The 19,191-nt window shown below is 42.6% G+C and overlaps 1 protein-coding gene across 2 annotated transcripts in view; it reads right to left on the bottom strand.

Moving 5' to 3' along the window:
* Nucleotides 1-658: 658 nt before the first annotated feature.
* Nucleotides 659-19,191, bottom strand: part of LOC120943720 (aldehyde oxidase 1-like) — a 213,843-nt gene continuing 195,310 nt past the window's right edge. For both annotated transcript variants that reach the window (XM_040357196.1, XM_040357195.1), the window contains 6 exons: nt 15,885-15,937; nt 13,961-14,075; nt 9,675-9,740; nt 9,177-9,365; nt 7,325-7,492; nt 659-980 (listed from right to left, as the gene is read on the bottom strand). In XM_040357196.1, coding sequence (XP_040213130.1) covers nt 924-980; nt 7,325-7,492; nt 9,177-9,365; nt 9,675-9,740; nt 13,961-14,075; nt 15,885-15,937 — 648 coding nt within the window. In that variant the 3' untranslated portion in view covers nt 659-923. The remainder of the gene's footprint in view (nt 981-7,324; nt 7,493-9,176; nt 9,366-9,674; nt 9,741-13,960; nt 14,076-15,884; nt 15,938-19,191) is intronic.

Genomic DNA, 19,191 nt, shown 5'->3' with positions numbered 1-19,191 from the left:
ATCACCCAAAAAAAAAAAAAAAATGGTGACCAAATACCACCAAAAGAAAGCTATATTTGTGTGAATTAGTAGTAGTGTGCTGTAAACAAAAGGCAACTTCAAGAACAAATAGCAAAAAGTGTGTGATGCACTTTCACCAAACCTAAAAAAAGGCTCTGTCAACATAAAATTAAATCCAAAATGCCAAACAAAAGCTCACTTTATAAGGGAAAGCTATGCAGTAAAAAAATATATATATATAGCACCAATATACTGCCAAATTAAAACCCCAAAATACCCCCTGAAACAAAACTCACTTTTTATAGGAATCTAAACTGCAAAAAGCAGTCTAGCTTAAAGTAAAGGCCCTATCAATATAACATAACCACAAAACACCCCAAATAAATGAAACCACAAACCTCTGCTGATCATGTGTGCAATGCTTTGCAGGTACACAGTAAAAAAATAAAATGCACATTTGTTTACCTGCAAAAGATGTGCAATTATAATATTTTTTTACAAAGGTTAATTTTTCCTTTAATGATACCTAATGCAATCCTAAAAGACCAGTGGGGTAAACCTTCTTTGATGTCGGTAGGAATCTTTAGGGGTAGGTTTATCTTTAGAATTTGTTACTATATATGCATACAAACTTTGAGCCATACAAAAGTAACAGACCTATGTGAGTAATAGATTTTTTATTTTTATTTTACTCAGTTTAGAATACGTACAAACACCAACAATGTGGATATGCAAAATGTAAGAGAGTTTAACAAAATGTATTCAATCACTAATCATTTTTCTCCATGTTCCCAAATGATTCAGAAAAATCATTAAGCAGATATAAGACAAACATTTTGATTAAATGTATTACATATAGTATAACTGTACTATAGCCAAGTTGGTTAAGTGCGCTTGTTGACCAATATTACAGTATTTCCTATTCATTTTGTAATGTCCACAGACCAGGGGGTGAAGGTGCCATCCTTGTCTCTCGGGATCTGAAATACAACAACAATTTATTACACTCCAACCTGTAGCAGTTTCTGTATTCTAGAGAAGTGTTTTAGAAAAGTGACATTGCATTGCATCCTTTTTGTGGCTGGACAGAATGTGGTATTTGCTAATAGTTACCCAAGCCGAGGTCTACATCTTATGCTTCCCACAGTGGCTTTGGGAGTGACAATTTTTTGTACAATCGTTGTCCACATCACTAGTTGCATTAATTAGTATAATTTTAAAAAGTACACAAATCTGAAAAGGGTGCCAAAGGTCTTGCCTGATATAAGCAGTCTGTAGATAAAGAGTTGCCAAAGAAATCTCTAATTTGACTGGATGGCACTCTCGTATCTATAGGGTAAGGCAGATGCCAATTGGAAGATCTTTCGCAATAGGGAACATGAACTGGGCAGGATAGAAAGCTGATGCCTTCTAAAAACAATTTTTAGTGCAAACTATGAACAGTAGACGGTAGACTCCCAAGCAGTAATGTTTGGTAGTTAAAACCCATGTGATTAGCAATATTTTTTATCCCTCTGAGTCACACATTCATGTTTTTTTTCCATTTACCTGTCTGATCTGCATAGATCATAAAAATTATGAACCCAGGAAATCATGGTTCAAAAGTGGTCTCATCCTCTGCAAACTTAACAAATGAGAAGACTCAAAAATTTACAGTTTGATACATTTTTGGTCATCACTGCAGGCAGGGCTGGACTGGGACAAAAATGTGGCCCTGGACTTCATCCAGACTGGCCCAGGGCACAACACATCTGGTACAGTGTACATCAGGGCACGGTACAGAGCCCAGCACATCAGGGCACAGGTCACAGGGCACAGCACATCATGGTACAGAGCCCAGCACATGAGGGCACGGGGCACATAAGGGTACAGAACATCAGGGTACAGCACACCAGGCCACATCAGGGTACAGGGCACAGCACATCAGGGTACAGAGCCCAGCACATCAGGGTACAGTGCACATCAGGGCACAGAACATCAGGGCACAGAGCCCAGCACATCAGCGTACAGGGCACCGCACATCATGGTACAGCACACCAGGCCACATGAGGGTACAGGGCACAGCACATCAGGGTACAGGGCACAGCACATCCGGGCACAGCACATCAGGACACAGCACATCAGGGTACAGGACATCAGGTCACAGTACATCAGGGCATCAGGGCACAACACATTGAGGCACAACACACCGGGGCACAGGACATTGGGGCACAGCATATTGGGGCACATACGGGCACAGGGCACATCGGGGCATACAACATTGAGGCACAGCACACCAGGGCACGGCACATCAGGGCACATAGCACATCAGGGCACATAGCACATCAGTGCACATAGCACATCAGGGTATAGGACATCAGGGCACAACACATTGAGGCACAGCACACCGGGGCACAGGACATTGGGGCACAGCATATTGGGGCACATACGGGCACAGGGCACATCGGGGCATACAACATTGAGGCACAGCACACCAGGGCACGGCACATCAGGGCACATAGCACATCAGGGCACATAGCACATCAGTGCACATAGCACATCAGGGTATAGGACATCAGGGCACAACACATTGAGGCACAGCACACCGGGGCACAGGACATTGGGGCACAAGGCACATCAGGGCACGGGGCACATCAGGGTACACGACATTGAGGCACAGCACCCGGGGCACAGCACATCAGGGCACAGGACATTGGGGCAAAGGACATCTGGGCACGGGACATCGGGGCACAGCACATTGGGGCACAAGGCACATCAGGGCACAGGGAACATCAGGGCACAGCACATCAGGGTACAGTGCACATCAGGGCACAGAACATCAGGGCACAGAGCCCAGCACATCAGCGTACAGGGCACCGCACATCATGGTACAGCACACCAGGCCACATGAGGGTACAGGGCACAGCACATCAGGGTACAGGGCACAGCACATCCGGGCACAGCACATCAGGACACAGCACATCAGGGTACAGGACATCAGGTCACAGTACATCAGGGCATCAGGGCACAACACATTGAGGCACAACACACCGGGGCACAGGACATTGGGGCACAGCATATTGGGGCACATACGGGCACAGGGCACATCGGGGCATACAACATTGAGGCACAGCACACCAGGGCACGGCACATCAGGGCACATAGCACATCAGGGCACATAGCACATCAGGGCACATAGCACATCAGTGCACATAGCACATCAGGGTATAGGACATCAGGGCACAACACATTGAGGCACAGCACACTGGGGCACAGGACATTGGGGCACAAGGCACATCAGGGCACGGGGCACATCAGGGCACACGACATTGAGGCACAGCACCCGGGGCACAGCACATCAGGGCACAGGACATTGGGGCAAAGGACATCTGGGCACGGGACATCGGGGCACAGCACATTGGGGCACAAGGCACATCAGGGCACAGGGTATATCAGGGCACAGGGCACATCAGGGCACAGGGCACATCAGGGCACATGGCACATCAGGGCACATGGCACATCAGGGCACATGGCACATCAAGGTACATCAGGGCACATGACACATAAGGGCACATGGCACATTATTGCACATCAGGGTCCATGGGGCACATTAAAGCACATGGAACACATCAGAGCACAGCGTTTACTAGTGAAATGCAGAGTAGAGCAGGAAGCATCTGTACCAAGTTCTCTCTCATGTCACGCTGCTCCCCGGTGGCCCCTCCTCTCTTCTCGTCCATCCCAAATGATGTCACAAGCAAATAGAGATGGACGAGAAGAGAGAATGAGCCGCCGGGGAGCAGCGTGACATTAGAGAGAACATATTACAGATGCTTCCTGTGCTACTCATGCATGCTGGCTAAACCTCGATCTACCCGTCAGGCGCCAGCTGTCAGTGATTGAAGGGTAGATCGCCACAGACCTCCGATGCAATAGGCAAATAAGGCGGCCGCTAAAACTGGCCCACTGAGCCACCGGTCCACCGGTAATCCCGATGACCAGTACATGCCTGACTGCAGGTTATCCTGACTGTCTGGGCCATCAGCTGGGGAACAGCAATATATTACTACTTCCATGTAATGTAACATTTGGGGAGTGTGTGGATTTTGTAAAGAGATACAATTGATGTAAATGAAATGAGCAGCATACCATAAGTAGTTGGAAAACCTCAAATTCACAAAAGGTCACAATGAGCAATTTTATAAATTCTGTGTGAGGTATTAAATATTACACATTAAAGTAATTGTAAAGGTTTGTTTAAAAAAAAAAAAAAAACATGTTATACTTACATCATCTGTGCAAGGGTTTTGCACAGAGCGGCCACGATCCTCATCATCTGGAGTGCCTCCACGGGAAGCCGCATTCTATGGGGGCACTTGTACGTGTGTGCTCTCGAGTCGTGCTGCTGTGTCCATTGACACAGACGACAGGACTCAGCGCTGCCCCTGGCTCCTTTGTCACTGGATTTGATTGACAGCAACGGGAGCCAATGGCTCCCGCTGCTATCAATCTATTCAATGAGGACAGAGACAGCAGCTGGAGCTGCTGGGCTCGTCTTCCATGCTGGAACAAATGGGTTCAAGTAAGTAAAAGGGGGTCTCTGGGGGGCTGCTGCAGCACAGACGGTTTTACAACCCCTTTAAATGTGAATAGTGGATTAAATGCGACACACAGTAGAATATGGGCTTAGAGTCGCTAAAATAAAAATATCCAATATTGTGCCATCCTGAAAGATTATTAAAGAGTAACTCCACTTTTGTTGAGAAAAAAACACAGAGATCCACATCTTGTCAGGGAGAGGAGACCGATGGTGTGTCCCTTGTACATAGTGACACCGATCAGTCACCTCCCCCCAGTCAGTCCCCTCCCCCTTTCAGTTAGAATCACTCACTAGGATACACATTTAACCCCTTGATCACCCCTTAGGCCCTGTACACACGACCGGTTCATCCGATGAGAATGGTCCGACGGACCGTTTTTATCGGTCCACCGCTGAAGTGGCCTGATGGTCTGATGTGTGTACACACCATCAGTTCAAAAACCGATCGGGTCAGAACGCGGTGACGTAAAACACACGACGTGCTGAAAAAACCGAAGTTCAATGCTTCCAAGCATGCGTCGACTTGATTCTGAGCATGCGCAGGTTTTGAACCGATGCTTTTATGTACTAACCATCGGTTTGGCCCGATCGGTCAGCGGTCCATCGGTTCGATTTTGAAGCAAGTTTTAAAATTTTGGTCCGAAGGGCAAAAGACCAATGGGCCGTACACACGAACCATTCTCATCGGTTTTAAACAGTCGTGTTTACGCGGCTTTAGTGTTAACCCCTTCCCTGCCAGTCACATTTACACAGTAATCAGTGCATATTTATAGCACTGTTCGCTGTAGAAAAGTGAATGGTCCCAAAACAGTGTCGAAAGTGTCCGATGTGTCCGCCACAATATCGCAGTCACGAAAAAAAAAAAAAAAAATCATTGATCGCCGCCATTACTACTACAAAAAAAAAATGCTATACATCTATCCCCTATTTTGTAGCCACTATAACTTTTGCTCAAACCAATCAATATATGCTTATTGCGTTTTTTTTTGTGACAGCGGAAGGGGGAGAAAGTGCCCTGTATTGAGGTGGTTAAGAGGGCAAATGTTTTTTAAAAAATTGTTTTAACATCAAATTAAGCTGCAGAGTTAGGTACCTGCTTTAAGGTTTCGATGACAGAAGACCAACATTAGAGGAGATACTAGTGAATTGTGATCTCTGTTCAACACAAAAAGTGCTATTCCAATAATAACAAATTAGTACAGCTCAACTTATGAATTTGAAATATTTTTCACATTTATTCGAGTATTGATTTGCTGATTATACACAGCACAAAGTCGCTGGATATAGTTATTGCATGTGATCATGTTGTGTGGGGCAATTTGATATATTAACATTAGAGGAGATCCGGTGTACCTAAATGAATCTGAAACGTAGCATACTCTCTCCACATGGTTAATGTCTGTTAGGTAGACATCACTCTCCCATGAGCAGAGCACCTCATATATGCTTTAAAGAACATGCATAACGGTTTGGGTATAAACATTTTTCGTTATGGTCAGGACAGAGGAAGAAAAATGTTTCTACGTTTTTTGTTTTAAAATATGAAACCTTTTAATAGTTTGCATTTTCTTCAGTAAAAAAAATTGAATTTATTTCTCAGAGCTTACAGAACTAAATAGCTCAAGCTGCAGTTCCTACACACACACACACACACACACACACATATGAGTCAGTACAGGTTAGTACAGCAATTCATCTCCCTTCCTTCCCCATGTCTAGTAAAGTGAAGAAGACATTTCAGTTTGAGCACATCAAGAGCAATTTCTTTTCAGAAACTGTGGGCCAGATTCTCAAAGGAGATACGACGGCGTATCTCCAGATACGCCGTCGTATCTCTGAGTCTGAGCGGTCGTATCTATGCGCCTGATTCATAGAATCAGTTACGCATAGATTTCTATTAGATCCGACCGGCGTAAGTCTCTTACGCCGTCGGATCTTAACTGCATATTTACGCTGGCCGCTAGGGGCGTGTACGCTGATTTACGCCTAGAAATATGTAAATCAGCTAGATACGCGAATTCACGAACATACGCCCGGCCGACGCAGTACAGATACGCCGTTTACGTTAGGCTTTTCCCGGTGTAAAGTTACCCCTGCTATATGGTGGCGTACATGCGGCGTACCAATGTTAAGTATGGACGTCGTTCCCGCAACGAATTTTGAAACATTTACATCGTTTGTGTAAGTCGTCCGTGAATGGGGCTGGACGTCATTTACGTTCACGTCGAAACCAATACGTCCTTGCGGCGTACTTTGGAGCAATGCACACTGGGATATTCCACCGGCGGCGCATGCGCCGTTCGTGAAAAACGTGAATCACGTCGGGTCATGGTTAATTTACATAACACACGCCCACCTCTTCACAATTTGAATTAGGCGGGCTTACGCCGGCCTATTTACGCGACGCCGCCGCAACTTTCTTTTGAGAATACGGCAATTGCCTGTAAAAGTTGCGGAGGCGTAACGTAAATAGGATACGTTACACCCGCACAAAGTTACGCGCATCTACGTGAATCCGGGCCTGTGTCTTTAGAAAGCCCCTATACTCTAGGATACCGATGTCATGTCATTGCAACACATACATTTAAAATTTTACACACTTTAAGTTAAAAAGAGAGCAAAGAGGGGACATTGGGACTTTAGATGAAGCAGTTCACTTTAAGTTAAAAAGGCACCCCACACCAAAAACTCTGCACGCAAGACAACAAAATAAATACACACAAAATTTGTTCATATAGAACGCACCATTTTAGTCAACTGGTCTTCACAAGCCATTCTGACTTTCTCTGGCGTTGCAGGGCTATTAAGAGTAAAAATCTTAGGCAAGTTACGTTCTTTACGAACTGAATCCACTGCATCCTTTATGGCAAAAAGGACAGAACATCCTAAAAACACAGCTGTCTCCCCGACTCCCTGTAAGAAAATTCACATTATCTTGTTATAAAAATAAAACAATACTTGTATATTAAGTCTAAGGACAACAATGGCAATGCATTTTTTTAAATTTAATATATTTTTAAAGAGATATAGAGATTATGGCCTGGATTTTTAGGCGGGCGTAGCGCATCTCATATGCGCTACGCCGACGTAAAATAGAGAGGCAAGCACCCAATTCACAATGCAAATGTTCCCAACGTTGCGCCGGCGTAACGTAAAATCGTCGTCGTAAGCCCGCCTAATTCAAAGTAGGTGGAAGGTGAGCGTGATCCATTTAAATGAACCGTGACCCCATGCAAATGATGGGCCGAACGAACGGCGCATGCGCCGTCCCGTGGACGCTTCCCAGTGCGCATGCTCAGAATCACGTCGGAACGAACACCTAAGATACGTCGAATCACTGAACGTAACCTACGCCCAGCCCTATTCACGTATTACTACGTAAACAGCGTAAAATACGACGGCTGTTCCGTCGTCCATACCTTTGCATGGGATGCGCCTCCTTTATGTGGAATAACTTTACGCCGGACGTACGCCTTACGTAAACGGCGTATATTTCTGTGACGGGCGCAAGTACGTTCATGAATCGGCGTATCTCCCTCATTTGCATATTTGCAATGAGGTGGCCAGCGTAAATATGCGCCCAAGATACGCCAGCGTAGGAAAGTTACGTCGGTCGGAGGAAGACTATTTTCAGGCGTATCTAGTTCTATGGGCACGGCGCATAGATACGACGGCGCACATTTACACTTACGCGGCGTATCTGTAGATACGTCGGCGTAAGTGTTTTGTGAATCCAGGCCTATATATATATATATTAGGGCTGTGGAAATGAACTATTAATTCATAGATTAATCTTTAATTTTTTTGATCGATCAAAATTATTTTCATTAGTACTCACCTCTGCGCCGGCTTCCGGGCCTTCAGGGAGTTCCGTCTGAGATCCGGTGACGTCACGGACACCAGTGGGGCTTGCTGTGTCCATCTGAAGGGCTCCTTTGCTGTGCCTTCATATCTGCATGCCGGCAGGACCTTACTATCTGCCACAAGCAAGGGCTGTTACACTTCCCTCTATCAACCTGGGATTCTACAGCCATCCACTGGGAGTTGTGATAGTTCCCTTTAAGGGACATCTACATGCCAACAGGCTGATGTTAACCTCTCATCTGGATTCAGCAGTGGTATCGTTGTACACATTTTTATACCCGTATCATACTTGGCTACATGTTTTTATGACTGCTTTTGCTACCGTTTGGTATTACTCGCACTTTTACAGTTTATGTAGCTACATCGATTTTATCTCCAGTGCAATATTTATTTGGTTACCTACTTGAAGACTATAAAAGTTTTAATGCTATTCCCATCGAGCGCTGCCTTTGTGTGTTTTTTGTATCCTGCTATCCATTTTTCCAGTGGTTGGTAGCTGCACTGGGAATCAGCCTGCAAGGAGATCAGCTAAAAGTAGTTGGATCTGTATGTGCGTTTTAATTAATTTAAATTAGTCGATTAAAAAAAAATTGATTAATCAAACACAAAAATTTTGATCAGTAACAGCCCTAATATATATATATATATATATATATATATATATATATATATATATATACATACACATATATATGCAAATTGTAAGTATATTATGAAGCAAAACAAAGCTTACCTTTGAGGAGTAAATGGTATAGGGATTTTTAGAGGATGCAAGGAGCGAGACATTAAACTCTGTTGGGACGTCACACACTGCTGGTATTTTATATTTGTCAGGTCCAAGTGTATACATGTCACCTTTTGGTGAATAAAACAGTTCCTCTAATGTGTACAGGCCAGATCCCTGAGTAAATCCACCTTCAATCTAGAGAAAAAAAAATGTAGTTAATACACATGACCTGACTTAAAAAAAAAAAAAGTACATTTATGCACAATATATAAAATATAAAAAGGCGTAAACTGTACGCATAGTATTAAAGGGCACTAGATTTTTGTGGTCTCTATTGGAATTTACTGCCCTCTCCATCTTTACATCAACCTCACACTCACACTGATTTCTGCAACTCAGAATGAGACTGTTTCTGTAAATGTATATTATGCATATATACTAAATACACCAAAACTTAAGACAAATCAAACCAATATGTTTTTTGTAGCTTAAAGGTTCACAAACCTGTCCGATGTCCAATCCTGGATTTATGCTTTCTCCCACATCCACAACTATATCTGTACGCAGATTCTGAGAGAAGGAATAATAATAATAATAAAAAAAACATTACTAATTACAGTCAGTCATTGTTTCCTTGTTAAATTAATTTTAATGGTTTATTAAAGAGGAATTCCAGGAATCTGTATTTTATACATATTTATTTACATTGGTCCAGCTTTGACCTGCATAACTATGCATATATAATAACTGGACAATGCCCCTGGAAACTGGATCCCTTATGCCGCGTACACACGATCATTTTTCAGCATGAAAGAAAACGTCGTTTTTCAGCATGTCCAAAAGACAACGTTTTTCCAACTTCATCATTGAAAACGACGTTGCCCACACACCATCGTTTTTAAAAAATAATGAACAAAGCGCGGTGACGTACAACGGCACTCTGAGGCCTCGTACACACGACCGGATCTATGCGCTGGTATTGATCCGCAGATCAGTTCCAGCAGACAGATCCGGTCGTGTGTACGTCCGAGCGGACATTTCCCGGCGGATAAAAATCCAGCCGACGGATTCCCAGCGGATAAAAATTTCTTAGCATGCTAAGAAATCTATCCGCTTGAATCCTGTCCAGCGGATTGATCCGGTGGTCTGTACAGACTCACCGGATCAGTCCGTCCGCTCCCCTCCCTCGCATGCGTCGTAATGATTCGACGCATGCGTGGAAGTATTTACCTTCCAGCGTCGCGCACGTCGCCGCGTCACGTCACCGCGGATGTATTCCGCGCGGATTTCAATCTGATGGTGTGTACAGCCATCAGATCCAAATCCGCCAGAGGATTTATCCGCTGGAAACGGTCCGGCGGACCGTTTCCAGCGGATATCCTCTCGTGTGTACGGGGCCTAAAAGGGAAGTTCTATTCGCCTTTGGGCTGCTTTAGCTGATTCCGTGTTAGTAAAAGACGATTCACGCTTTTTCTGTCTGTTACAGCGTGATGAATGTGCTTACTCCATTATGAACGGTAGTTTTACCAGAACGAGTGCTCCCATCTCATAACTTGCTTCTGAGCATGCTCGGGTTTAAAACGTCGTTTTAGCCCACACACGATCATTTTTTACAACCCGAAAAAATGCAACATGTTCGAAACTTTTTTTGTTGTTTTTCAGAAACTGAAAAACGATGTGCAGCCCACACACAATCATTTTAAATGACGTTTTTTAAAAACAACGTTTTTTTCATGCTAAAAAATAATCGTGTGTACGCGGCATTAGAGTAAACATTGCTACTCTGGTGTGTTGTGGTTTCAGCTGTGAGGTATTAGTGAGCTGAGCTTACACTATATCTATGAGAATAGATTGGCCTATCTAGCAAGCACCAGTGCTGTCCCAGCTGAGAAAATGTGTCAGTTACAATAGACAATATTCAGCACAATATTGAACAGTAGGAACACGTAACATCCAGTGAACCATCAACTTTATATATTCTCAAAACTGGAACATTAATGCCTTGTACAGTTCTCAGTTCATACTGTATCACAGTGAAGGAATGCTGCATTACTCCACAGATAGCTTCACACCTTTTAGGCTTCATTTCCACTGGCGTTTTTACAGCCACTGTTGTTAGCCTTTTTTACAGCTTAAAAACGCCTGTCCATGTTTATTTTGTAAAAAAAAAAAAAAAAAAAAAATTTGTGAGCTGCAACTTTAAAAATGCCACGGTCGCGTTTTTGAGCGTTTTTGCGCGTTTTTGCGCGTTTTTGAGCGTCTGGCGTTTTTACAGCTCTACTCTGGAGCTTCAGAACGCCCTGGTCCAGCTCAAAAACGCCTATGCCATTTGCAGCTCAAAAACGCCTATGTGGGCATGATGCCATAGAATAACATGGACAGGCGTTTTTAAGCTGTAAAAAACGCTCAGAAAAGTGGCTGTAAAAACGTCAGTGGAAATGAAGCCTTACTGTTGTAAATTTTAGATGCTTGAGTCTGTGCTCTGTGAATAGAGGTCCATTTTCCTCTATCTCTTTGTCCTTGTGCTCTTCTAGAGGGCTTATTCAATAATGCCGTGCAATAGGCAGGTCACACTTTGTGACCTCATTACAGAGCGCAGTGCAAAACAAACATCATCACAGGTCAGTAGATGCACTACATAAATAGGCAAAAAAATTATCACATCACTACACAAGTTAAAACCATTGTAGATCCAGGGATTAAAAGATCAGAAAGGAATGTTTCCAGTGCTGGAGCAAATCAGGCAATGCTTTAATAAGGGTTTTTGTTTCTTTCTCTCCAAGCATTTTGAAATGTATTTTTGACTTTTAGTTGAACTTGATATGGTGTAAAACTCTACGAGGCCCATTGTTATCTTTTCTTGTATACCTTATTCAGCAATAACACAGGATCATGTTGATCCAGGGAATTAATCTGATTAAGGGTAATTATTGCCTATCTATGGATAAAGAGGATGTGGACACAGTTCTCCATGGAATTCTGCTTTACCTCTTTCCAAAAATGTTGTTGTACTAGAAAGTAGTTACATAGTTTGGATAAAGAGCTCTGTCTGTCGAGTTCAATCTGTGCAAGGAGGTTCCATTTTTGAACTGGCCCTAATGCGTTAAGATGGCTTTTTTTGGCTTGTTGAGGAAAAAAAAACAAAAAAAAAACAAAAAAAAAAAACATGGCAAAAAACATCTGCTTTACCAGCTTTTGTTCCCTTTCCATTCACTACACACTTGTAATTACTTTACCGTACTCATCAAGGATTATTTTTCAATTAAAATCATTTACCCTTATAAGATTATAAGATTTCAGGGATGCATGAATGGCTGAAGGACTATTTAGAATAATACAGTTTTTTGCTTAAGCATCTAAGAGATCACTTTTTTTTTAAATTGGTAAGACTTGAAAAAATGCATACAATTCTGAGCAATAATTATTTTTTAAATCAAGCTGTGGAAATAAATACTGTGGGATAACCCCATAATTTACTGGCATTTACCTTGTGAGCACTAAGGCGGTTTGAGGTCCCAGGATCCATAACCCTACTCTTCTGCCTTTTGATGCCTCTTAGGTGGCACTGGAGCGTTTGGCAGAACTTGGCTTTATATATTCAAAAATAAAGTTATTCAATTTTTTACAAACCTGTTTCCATTGTTAGACACAGTGCCAAGTTTCAGGTAGTTGTGGTCACCCCAGCGAGTAGAAATTACTGAGTTTGTATGGGACAGAATTTCCCTACAGCAGATGATATTATTTACTCCTATGTTTGAAGTGTTTTTATTTTCATTTTAACATTTTAGCCTAAGTATATAGGGCCAGATTCACAGTACAAGTACGCCGGCGTATCTACTAATACACCGGCGTACTTTCAAATTTGCCACGTCGTATCTTTAGTTTGAATCCTCAAACCAAGATACGACGGCTTTTGGCTTCGATCCGACAGGCGTACGGCTTTGTACGCCTTCGGATCGTAGGTGCAATACTTCGGTGCCCGCTGGGTGGAGTTTGCGTCATTTTCCGCGTCGGGTATGCTAATTAGCATTTTCCATCGATCCACGAAGGTACGCGTGGCCGTCGCATTCTCTTACGTCGTCACTAGTCGGCTTTTCCCGGCGTATACTTAAAGCTGCTATTTTGTGGCCTATATTTCGACTTGCCATGTTAAAGTATGGCCGTCGTTCCCGCGTCAAATTTTACATTTTTTTTTTTGCGTAAGTCGTCTGTGAATAGGAAAGGACGTAACTCACGTCGACGTTCAAAAAATTACGTCGGTGCGACGTCATTTCGTGCAAAGCACGGCAGGAAATTTCCAAACGGAGTATGCGCAGTACGTTCGGCGCTGGAACGCACCTAATTTGAATGATCCACGCCCCCTACCCGGATCATTTGAATTAGGCGGGCTTACGCCAGAGGGATTTACGCTACGCCGCCGCAACTTGTGAGCACTTGCCCGTAAAAGTTGCGGCGGTGTAACGTAAATGCGATACGTTACGCCGCCGTAAATGTACCTGAATCTGGCCCATAGTTTTTAAACATATGGCCTATTTTTCAACATGACAGCTCGCTGACAGATATTCTTGACCATCACTTTGCCAAATTAAACATCCTATACTGTTAGTTTTCCACAAGAACTAATTTTAGCTACAGAAGTAATTTGATTTGAATTCAATTAACTAATTAGAAACATAAGGCAGTTATACAACTGAGTTATACAACTCAAGTATCATGTGAGTCTTGTTGAATCAATTACAGTCATGTACATTCTGTGCCTCCCCCAAATAAAGTCACAATTTTCCCATTACCTTGTGGGCTCCAGTTAGACAGTCCAGTTCAATCTCAGTACAAGCTGCTCCGTAGATATAATAAGGAGCAACGTGACCCTCTCCTTTTTCCCAGTCCATCTCAGTGTCATATCCTCTAAAAAGGAAGGGAAAGTCAGCAATTACTATGTATATAATAGACAAGAGAAGTATTGAAAAGTCAAGCTCAACTAATGATTCAGGGATTAAGTAGAGCCTACCCAATATAGGAATTGTCAAGGTCCCAACAACCACTTAAATGAAAACTGGTTATGGAATTACAGAACATAATGACATGGTTTTCATGGGAACAGGATATAGAGGCAACATTGGAAATTGATAAATGGGTTAAAATGGCACAATCCGCCTCAAAATCATACATTAATACCTCACTGATTGAGGCGAATTACAAAGTTTTGCTATGATGGTACATGGTACCATTGAGATTGGCGACATATGTCCCAGGCACTTCCCCTCTATGTTTTAGGGGATGTGGCATAGAAGACCCAGTATACCAGTATGGCTGCCGACAGTGACAGTTGAGAAGCGGGGGGAGGGGGTGTTCTGCTGTCGGAAATGAGACATCTTACATTAAAGTGAGAAGCGGTGGGGTTCTGACTTCTTACCTCTTCTCCTATGCAGCCAGCGAGTTGAGAAAAGGGGTGAGGGGCCGAAAATTACTTCTCACCAGGCGGGGGCCTCTAGTAATTTGGGGGGCCCTCTGCAGTTTTGTGGGGCCCTAAGCGGCTTGCATAGTGAGCCTATAGGGCGGATCGGCCCTGAGTAAGCGGACATAGGCCACTTGGTCACATGATATGGATTCCTTCTCTCCATTTTCATGAAGCCTAAAGGAATCACAGGGATCCAAGAAAGTGCTAATCCTTTCATCCCTTTTTTCTTTTTTGTCTGTTATTTTTATTTGTTACCGGTTTCTCATGTAGTTCATTAAGTTGAAGTATAAAGAGATAAGAGATACAACAAGCACCCTTGATAGGGTATAACATTTTGCTCATACCTCTATTACCTCAAGACATTATTTTATATATGGAATGCTTATCTCATGTAAACAATATTTTGCCTTTAAAATTTGATATGTACAATTTTCAATAAAAATTATTGTAAAAGAAATGTTTTTTTATGTTGTGGTTTCATGGTGGCGCAACCATGCAATAATCAATGAAATGTCAGGTTTTGAGGCCTTTAAGTTTACATTTCTGACTCTATAGCATAACATAGATCATTTGCTTTAGCCATAACGTATCCGGACACTGAATGGAGATAATTAATAACAGCAATACCAGGACTTGGTTTAGTATTGCTTACTTTATGGCGTCCATACCCAGGCCCTGGCCTTATTCAGGATTAAAACCTGTTCTTCTAAGTCTTTGCTCCTGAATCTGGGATTTGCAGACATAGGGCTTGATTCAGTAAAGGCAAATAGGCTGTTCACTTTGCAAGGGGAGTTGCACCTGCAAGCAAACTTTCCCCCGAGCTTAGCAAAAGTGGCCCAAATTGTATTTTTCAAAGAATACCAAATCATGTGCAAGGAAAATAAAAAACTAAATTTTGGCTAGCACATGACTAGCTAACAGATATCACAAAACTCTTAAGACAGAGTTCAGACCTTTGCGCTGTGATAGCACACCATTATGCATTGTAATGCACTGTTACAAATAGTAGTTCTTGTTCTTGCACCCCTGTGCTTTTTCTTAAAGCGGTGTGCTTTTAGTGTGGCAGAGAGGACACATGCAATTTACATGCACCCCCACACCCATGTGAACCTAGGCTTAGAAAGACCTCTGATCTTAAAATAAAAAGAAAACCAAGCTCTTTACCAAGTTATCCTCTTCAGTTTGGCCTTTAGCTGAATTTAAGCTTGCTGTGCCTGAGGTAGGTAAAGGGTAATGTCTTTTAATGTGTTACCTACTTGTAAAATCCAGTAGCTGATAAACTTAGTCTCTCAGCGAATGCTTGCTGAACCTGAAAAAACAAAAAATAATCCCAATTTTTTTCAGGTTTGGAAAGGTCTGGGACCAATAGAACTTGCAAATGTAAAGCATAATTGCTATGTGTAATTAAACCCAACTTCAGTCAAACCATTTTCCTGGTTTTGGATAGCACAGGGAGGGCTAGAGGCACCATTAGGTTTATACTGCTATGTGCATAGTTGTGAGGTCTCTTCTCTTCTTCTCTTCTTGTGAGGTCAGAGAATAATAATAAAGACATCGAGAAGGTCTTGAGAAACTGAAGAGGTGGGAACTTTGGCTGACATTTGAGTCGCAAGGAGTCATTTTGGATTTATGAAACAAAGCCCTGCTGGCTTACTTGTCGAATTTGACCTCAATTGTTTTATATCCGATAGAGGAGTTTGTATTTTATTGCTTAATGCCTTTATTGTTTATGTGAAGAGATGGCTGTGACGTGACTTAGCAATTTTTGCCAAATTTTTGTCAAGGAATTTTTTGCTAATTTTTTGGAGATTTTATTCGTATTTTTGAGGTTGGAGTACCCCTTTATACTTAATTGAGGCTGGCTATGAAAGAAAAGTAGCAAGTCTTCGGTGTGACTGATGCAACTACACTTTACATAATTATGAAGCTTTTATTTGCTACTGCGAGTATGAGAGGTTTTGATAAAACCTCTTATTTTTAAATATTATTTTGAGTATGGGGTGGAATGATCCCTTTTAGTGCAGACTGCAGCTGTGCCGCCCATCCCGGAGATGAATTGGGCAGCATTTGGTTGGCATGGCGCTCGTTACTAAGTGCATTTAAATGACGGTTGACTACTTGGCTCCGTTTCCGCTGATAAAGTCCCGCCTATGGACGTAACGCACACAGGGGAGGAGCTACGTATGACATCACCCACAGCCATCTTTATGGTTGACCGTTTGTAACCTGAACACTCAATGCATGCACTTACTATAAGTGCTTTTCTTGTAAGTTCTTTTAACCATTTTAAATAAAATTTGCATTCATATGGAGAGTAGTAGTTTGTTCTGTTTTTATACATATATATATATATATATATATATATATATATACACACACACACACACACATAGACCGGTATATGCCGATGGATTGATCTACATATGTGCCATTGGCTGAACATCGGAGGACCAAGGGGCCAGATTCACAAACGAGATACGACGGCGTATCTACTGATACGCCGTCATATCTCTGTTTCTAACTTTGCGACTGATTCATAGAATCAGTTACGCTTAGCTAGCCCTAAGATCCGACAGGTGTAATTGAATTACACCGTCGGATCTTAAGGATGCAATTCTAGGCCGGCCGCCAGGTGGCGAGGCCATTGCGGCCGGCGTAGAATATGCAAATGAAGACTTACGGCGATCCCCGAATGTCCCGAACGGCCCGTCGCTCTAAATCTACGTAGTTTCCGTCGAGTTACGCCGCGTAAAACTAGGGCTTAGCCCTAGTTCTCTTAAGCCATGGTAAGTATGGCCGTCGTTCCCGCGTCGAAATTTAAACATCAATGTCGTTTGCGTAAGACGTCCGTGAATGGCGCTGGAACGCCATTTACGTTAACGTCTAAGCAAATGACGTTGGAGCGACATAAGTTAGCGCAATGCACGTCGGGTAATTTACCCGACGGAGCATGCGCAGTACGTCCGGCGCGGGAGCGCGCCTAATTTAAATGGGACTCGCCCCATTCGATTGGGCCCGCCTTGCACCAGACGGATTTAAGTTACACCGCTGCAAATTTCCAGGTAAGTGCTTTGTGGATCGGGCACTTAGGCAGAAAATTTGCGGCGGTGTAACTTAAATGGGAAAAGTTAAGTTGCGCCCGGTTTTTGTGAATCTGGCCCTATATACCCACTGAGTAGGAAAGTGTATTAAGATCAATCTGGTCTTATTAAGGAGGTGAGTGGCTGCTGATGTCTCACTCTGACACTTGCATGTCTTTGTTGGACACATATCCTTACAGTGGCAGACATTCAGATGCATTATGATCCAATCTTTTAATGAACTTTTCGGCTGTTTATTATTGATTGTTTTTTGCACTGCGCTGATTTTACATTAGATGTAAACCTGTACAGAGTATCCAAAATTGGTTATATTTAAAGAATTATCAATAACAGGCTGAAATACACAGTGACTGGACACTATTCTTATGCCCCGTACACACCATCACTTTATGTGATGAAAAAAAACGACATTTTCTGTGAAGTAAAAAATGACGTTTTTGAAACTTCAACTTTCAAAGACGAAGTTGCCTACACACCATCGTTTTTCTCACAATGTTCTAGCAAAGTGAGGTTACGTTCTCACCACTTTTTCCATTGAAGCTCGCTTCATAAGTAGCTTCTGGGCATGCGCGGGTGAAAAAACGTCGTTTTAAACGACGTTTTTTACTACACACGGTCAATTTCTGTGAAGTAAAAGTTGACGTTTTGAAAAACGACACATAAAATTGAAGCATGCTTCAATTTTTTGTGGTCGTTTTTTAGAAGACATAAAACGACGTTTTCCCCCACACACGGTCAATTAAAGTGACTTTTTAAAGTGACTTTTTAAGTGTTACTCACATTTATGGCCATATACTTCAGACATATGCCCTGAACATGAAATTTGGGGCATATGTCCTTAAATGAAAGTACCACTTGTAACAGTATACAGCCACAGGGTATTTCAGCCTGTCAAACCACCCATGTGTACCTGCTGTTGGTATCTTGCTACCTGATGGCACAGGAAAGCCCAGCAATGGCAGCAGAGGAGTGGGCCCCCATTCCTCACCCTGTAACAGTGATTGGGTGGCTGTAGAGCTGCTCATATCACTAGTACATAAATGCTGGTCACAGGCTGAAAATTTAAATACCAGGATCATGGCTGCAGTCATGATCCTGGTATAACCACTTCCACTGGAGCCTAAGGGCTATAACTTGTGCAGCAACTGTATATAGAATATTTTGCTTGATATATTATTTGCCATGAAAGTGGAGTTATCCTTTAGGAAAAAAGAATAAAAGGAAAACAAATGAAATCTTTAAAAAAAAGAAAGATATTAGTGATGGCGAGGAGAAAATGGCTGGGTCTGGACCATAATTTTACTGTCAGCACTATCAAAGGTCAGGCTTCTGCCCTTTATCTTGTTTCAGAGACCTTTTGCCTCCTTGACCAAGTGGTAAGCCTTACAGCCCTCTGAAAAGCTATCTGCGGTAGACTGTTTTTCAGAGGATGGTATAGCAGTGTCCTGCAGCCATTCAGGTG

This window comes from Rana temporaria, chromosome 6 (genome assembly GCF_905171775.1).
Source record: "Rana temporaria chromosome 6, aRanTem1.1, whole genome shotgun sequence".
Taxonomy (NCBI): domain Eukaryota; kingdom Metazoa; phylum Chordata; class Amphibia; order Anura; family Ranidae; genus Rana; species Rana temporaria.
This window is presented reverse-complemented; position numbering and strand designations above follow the sequence as displayed.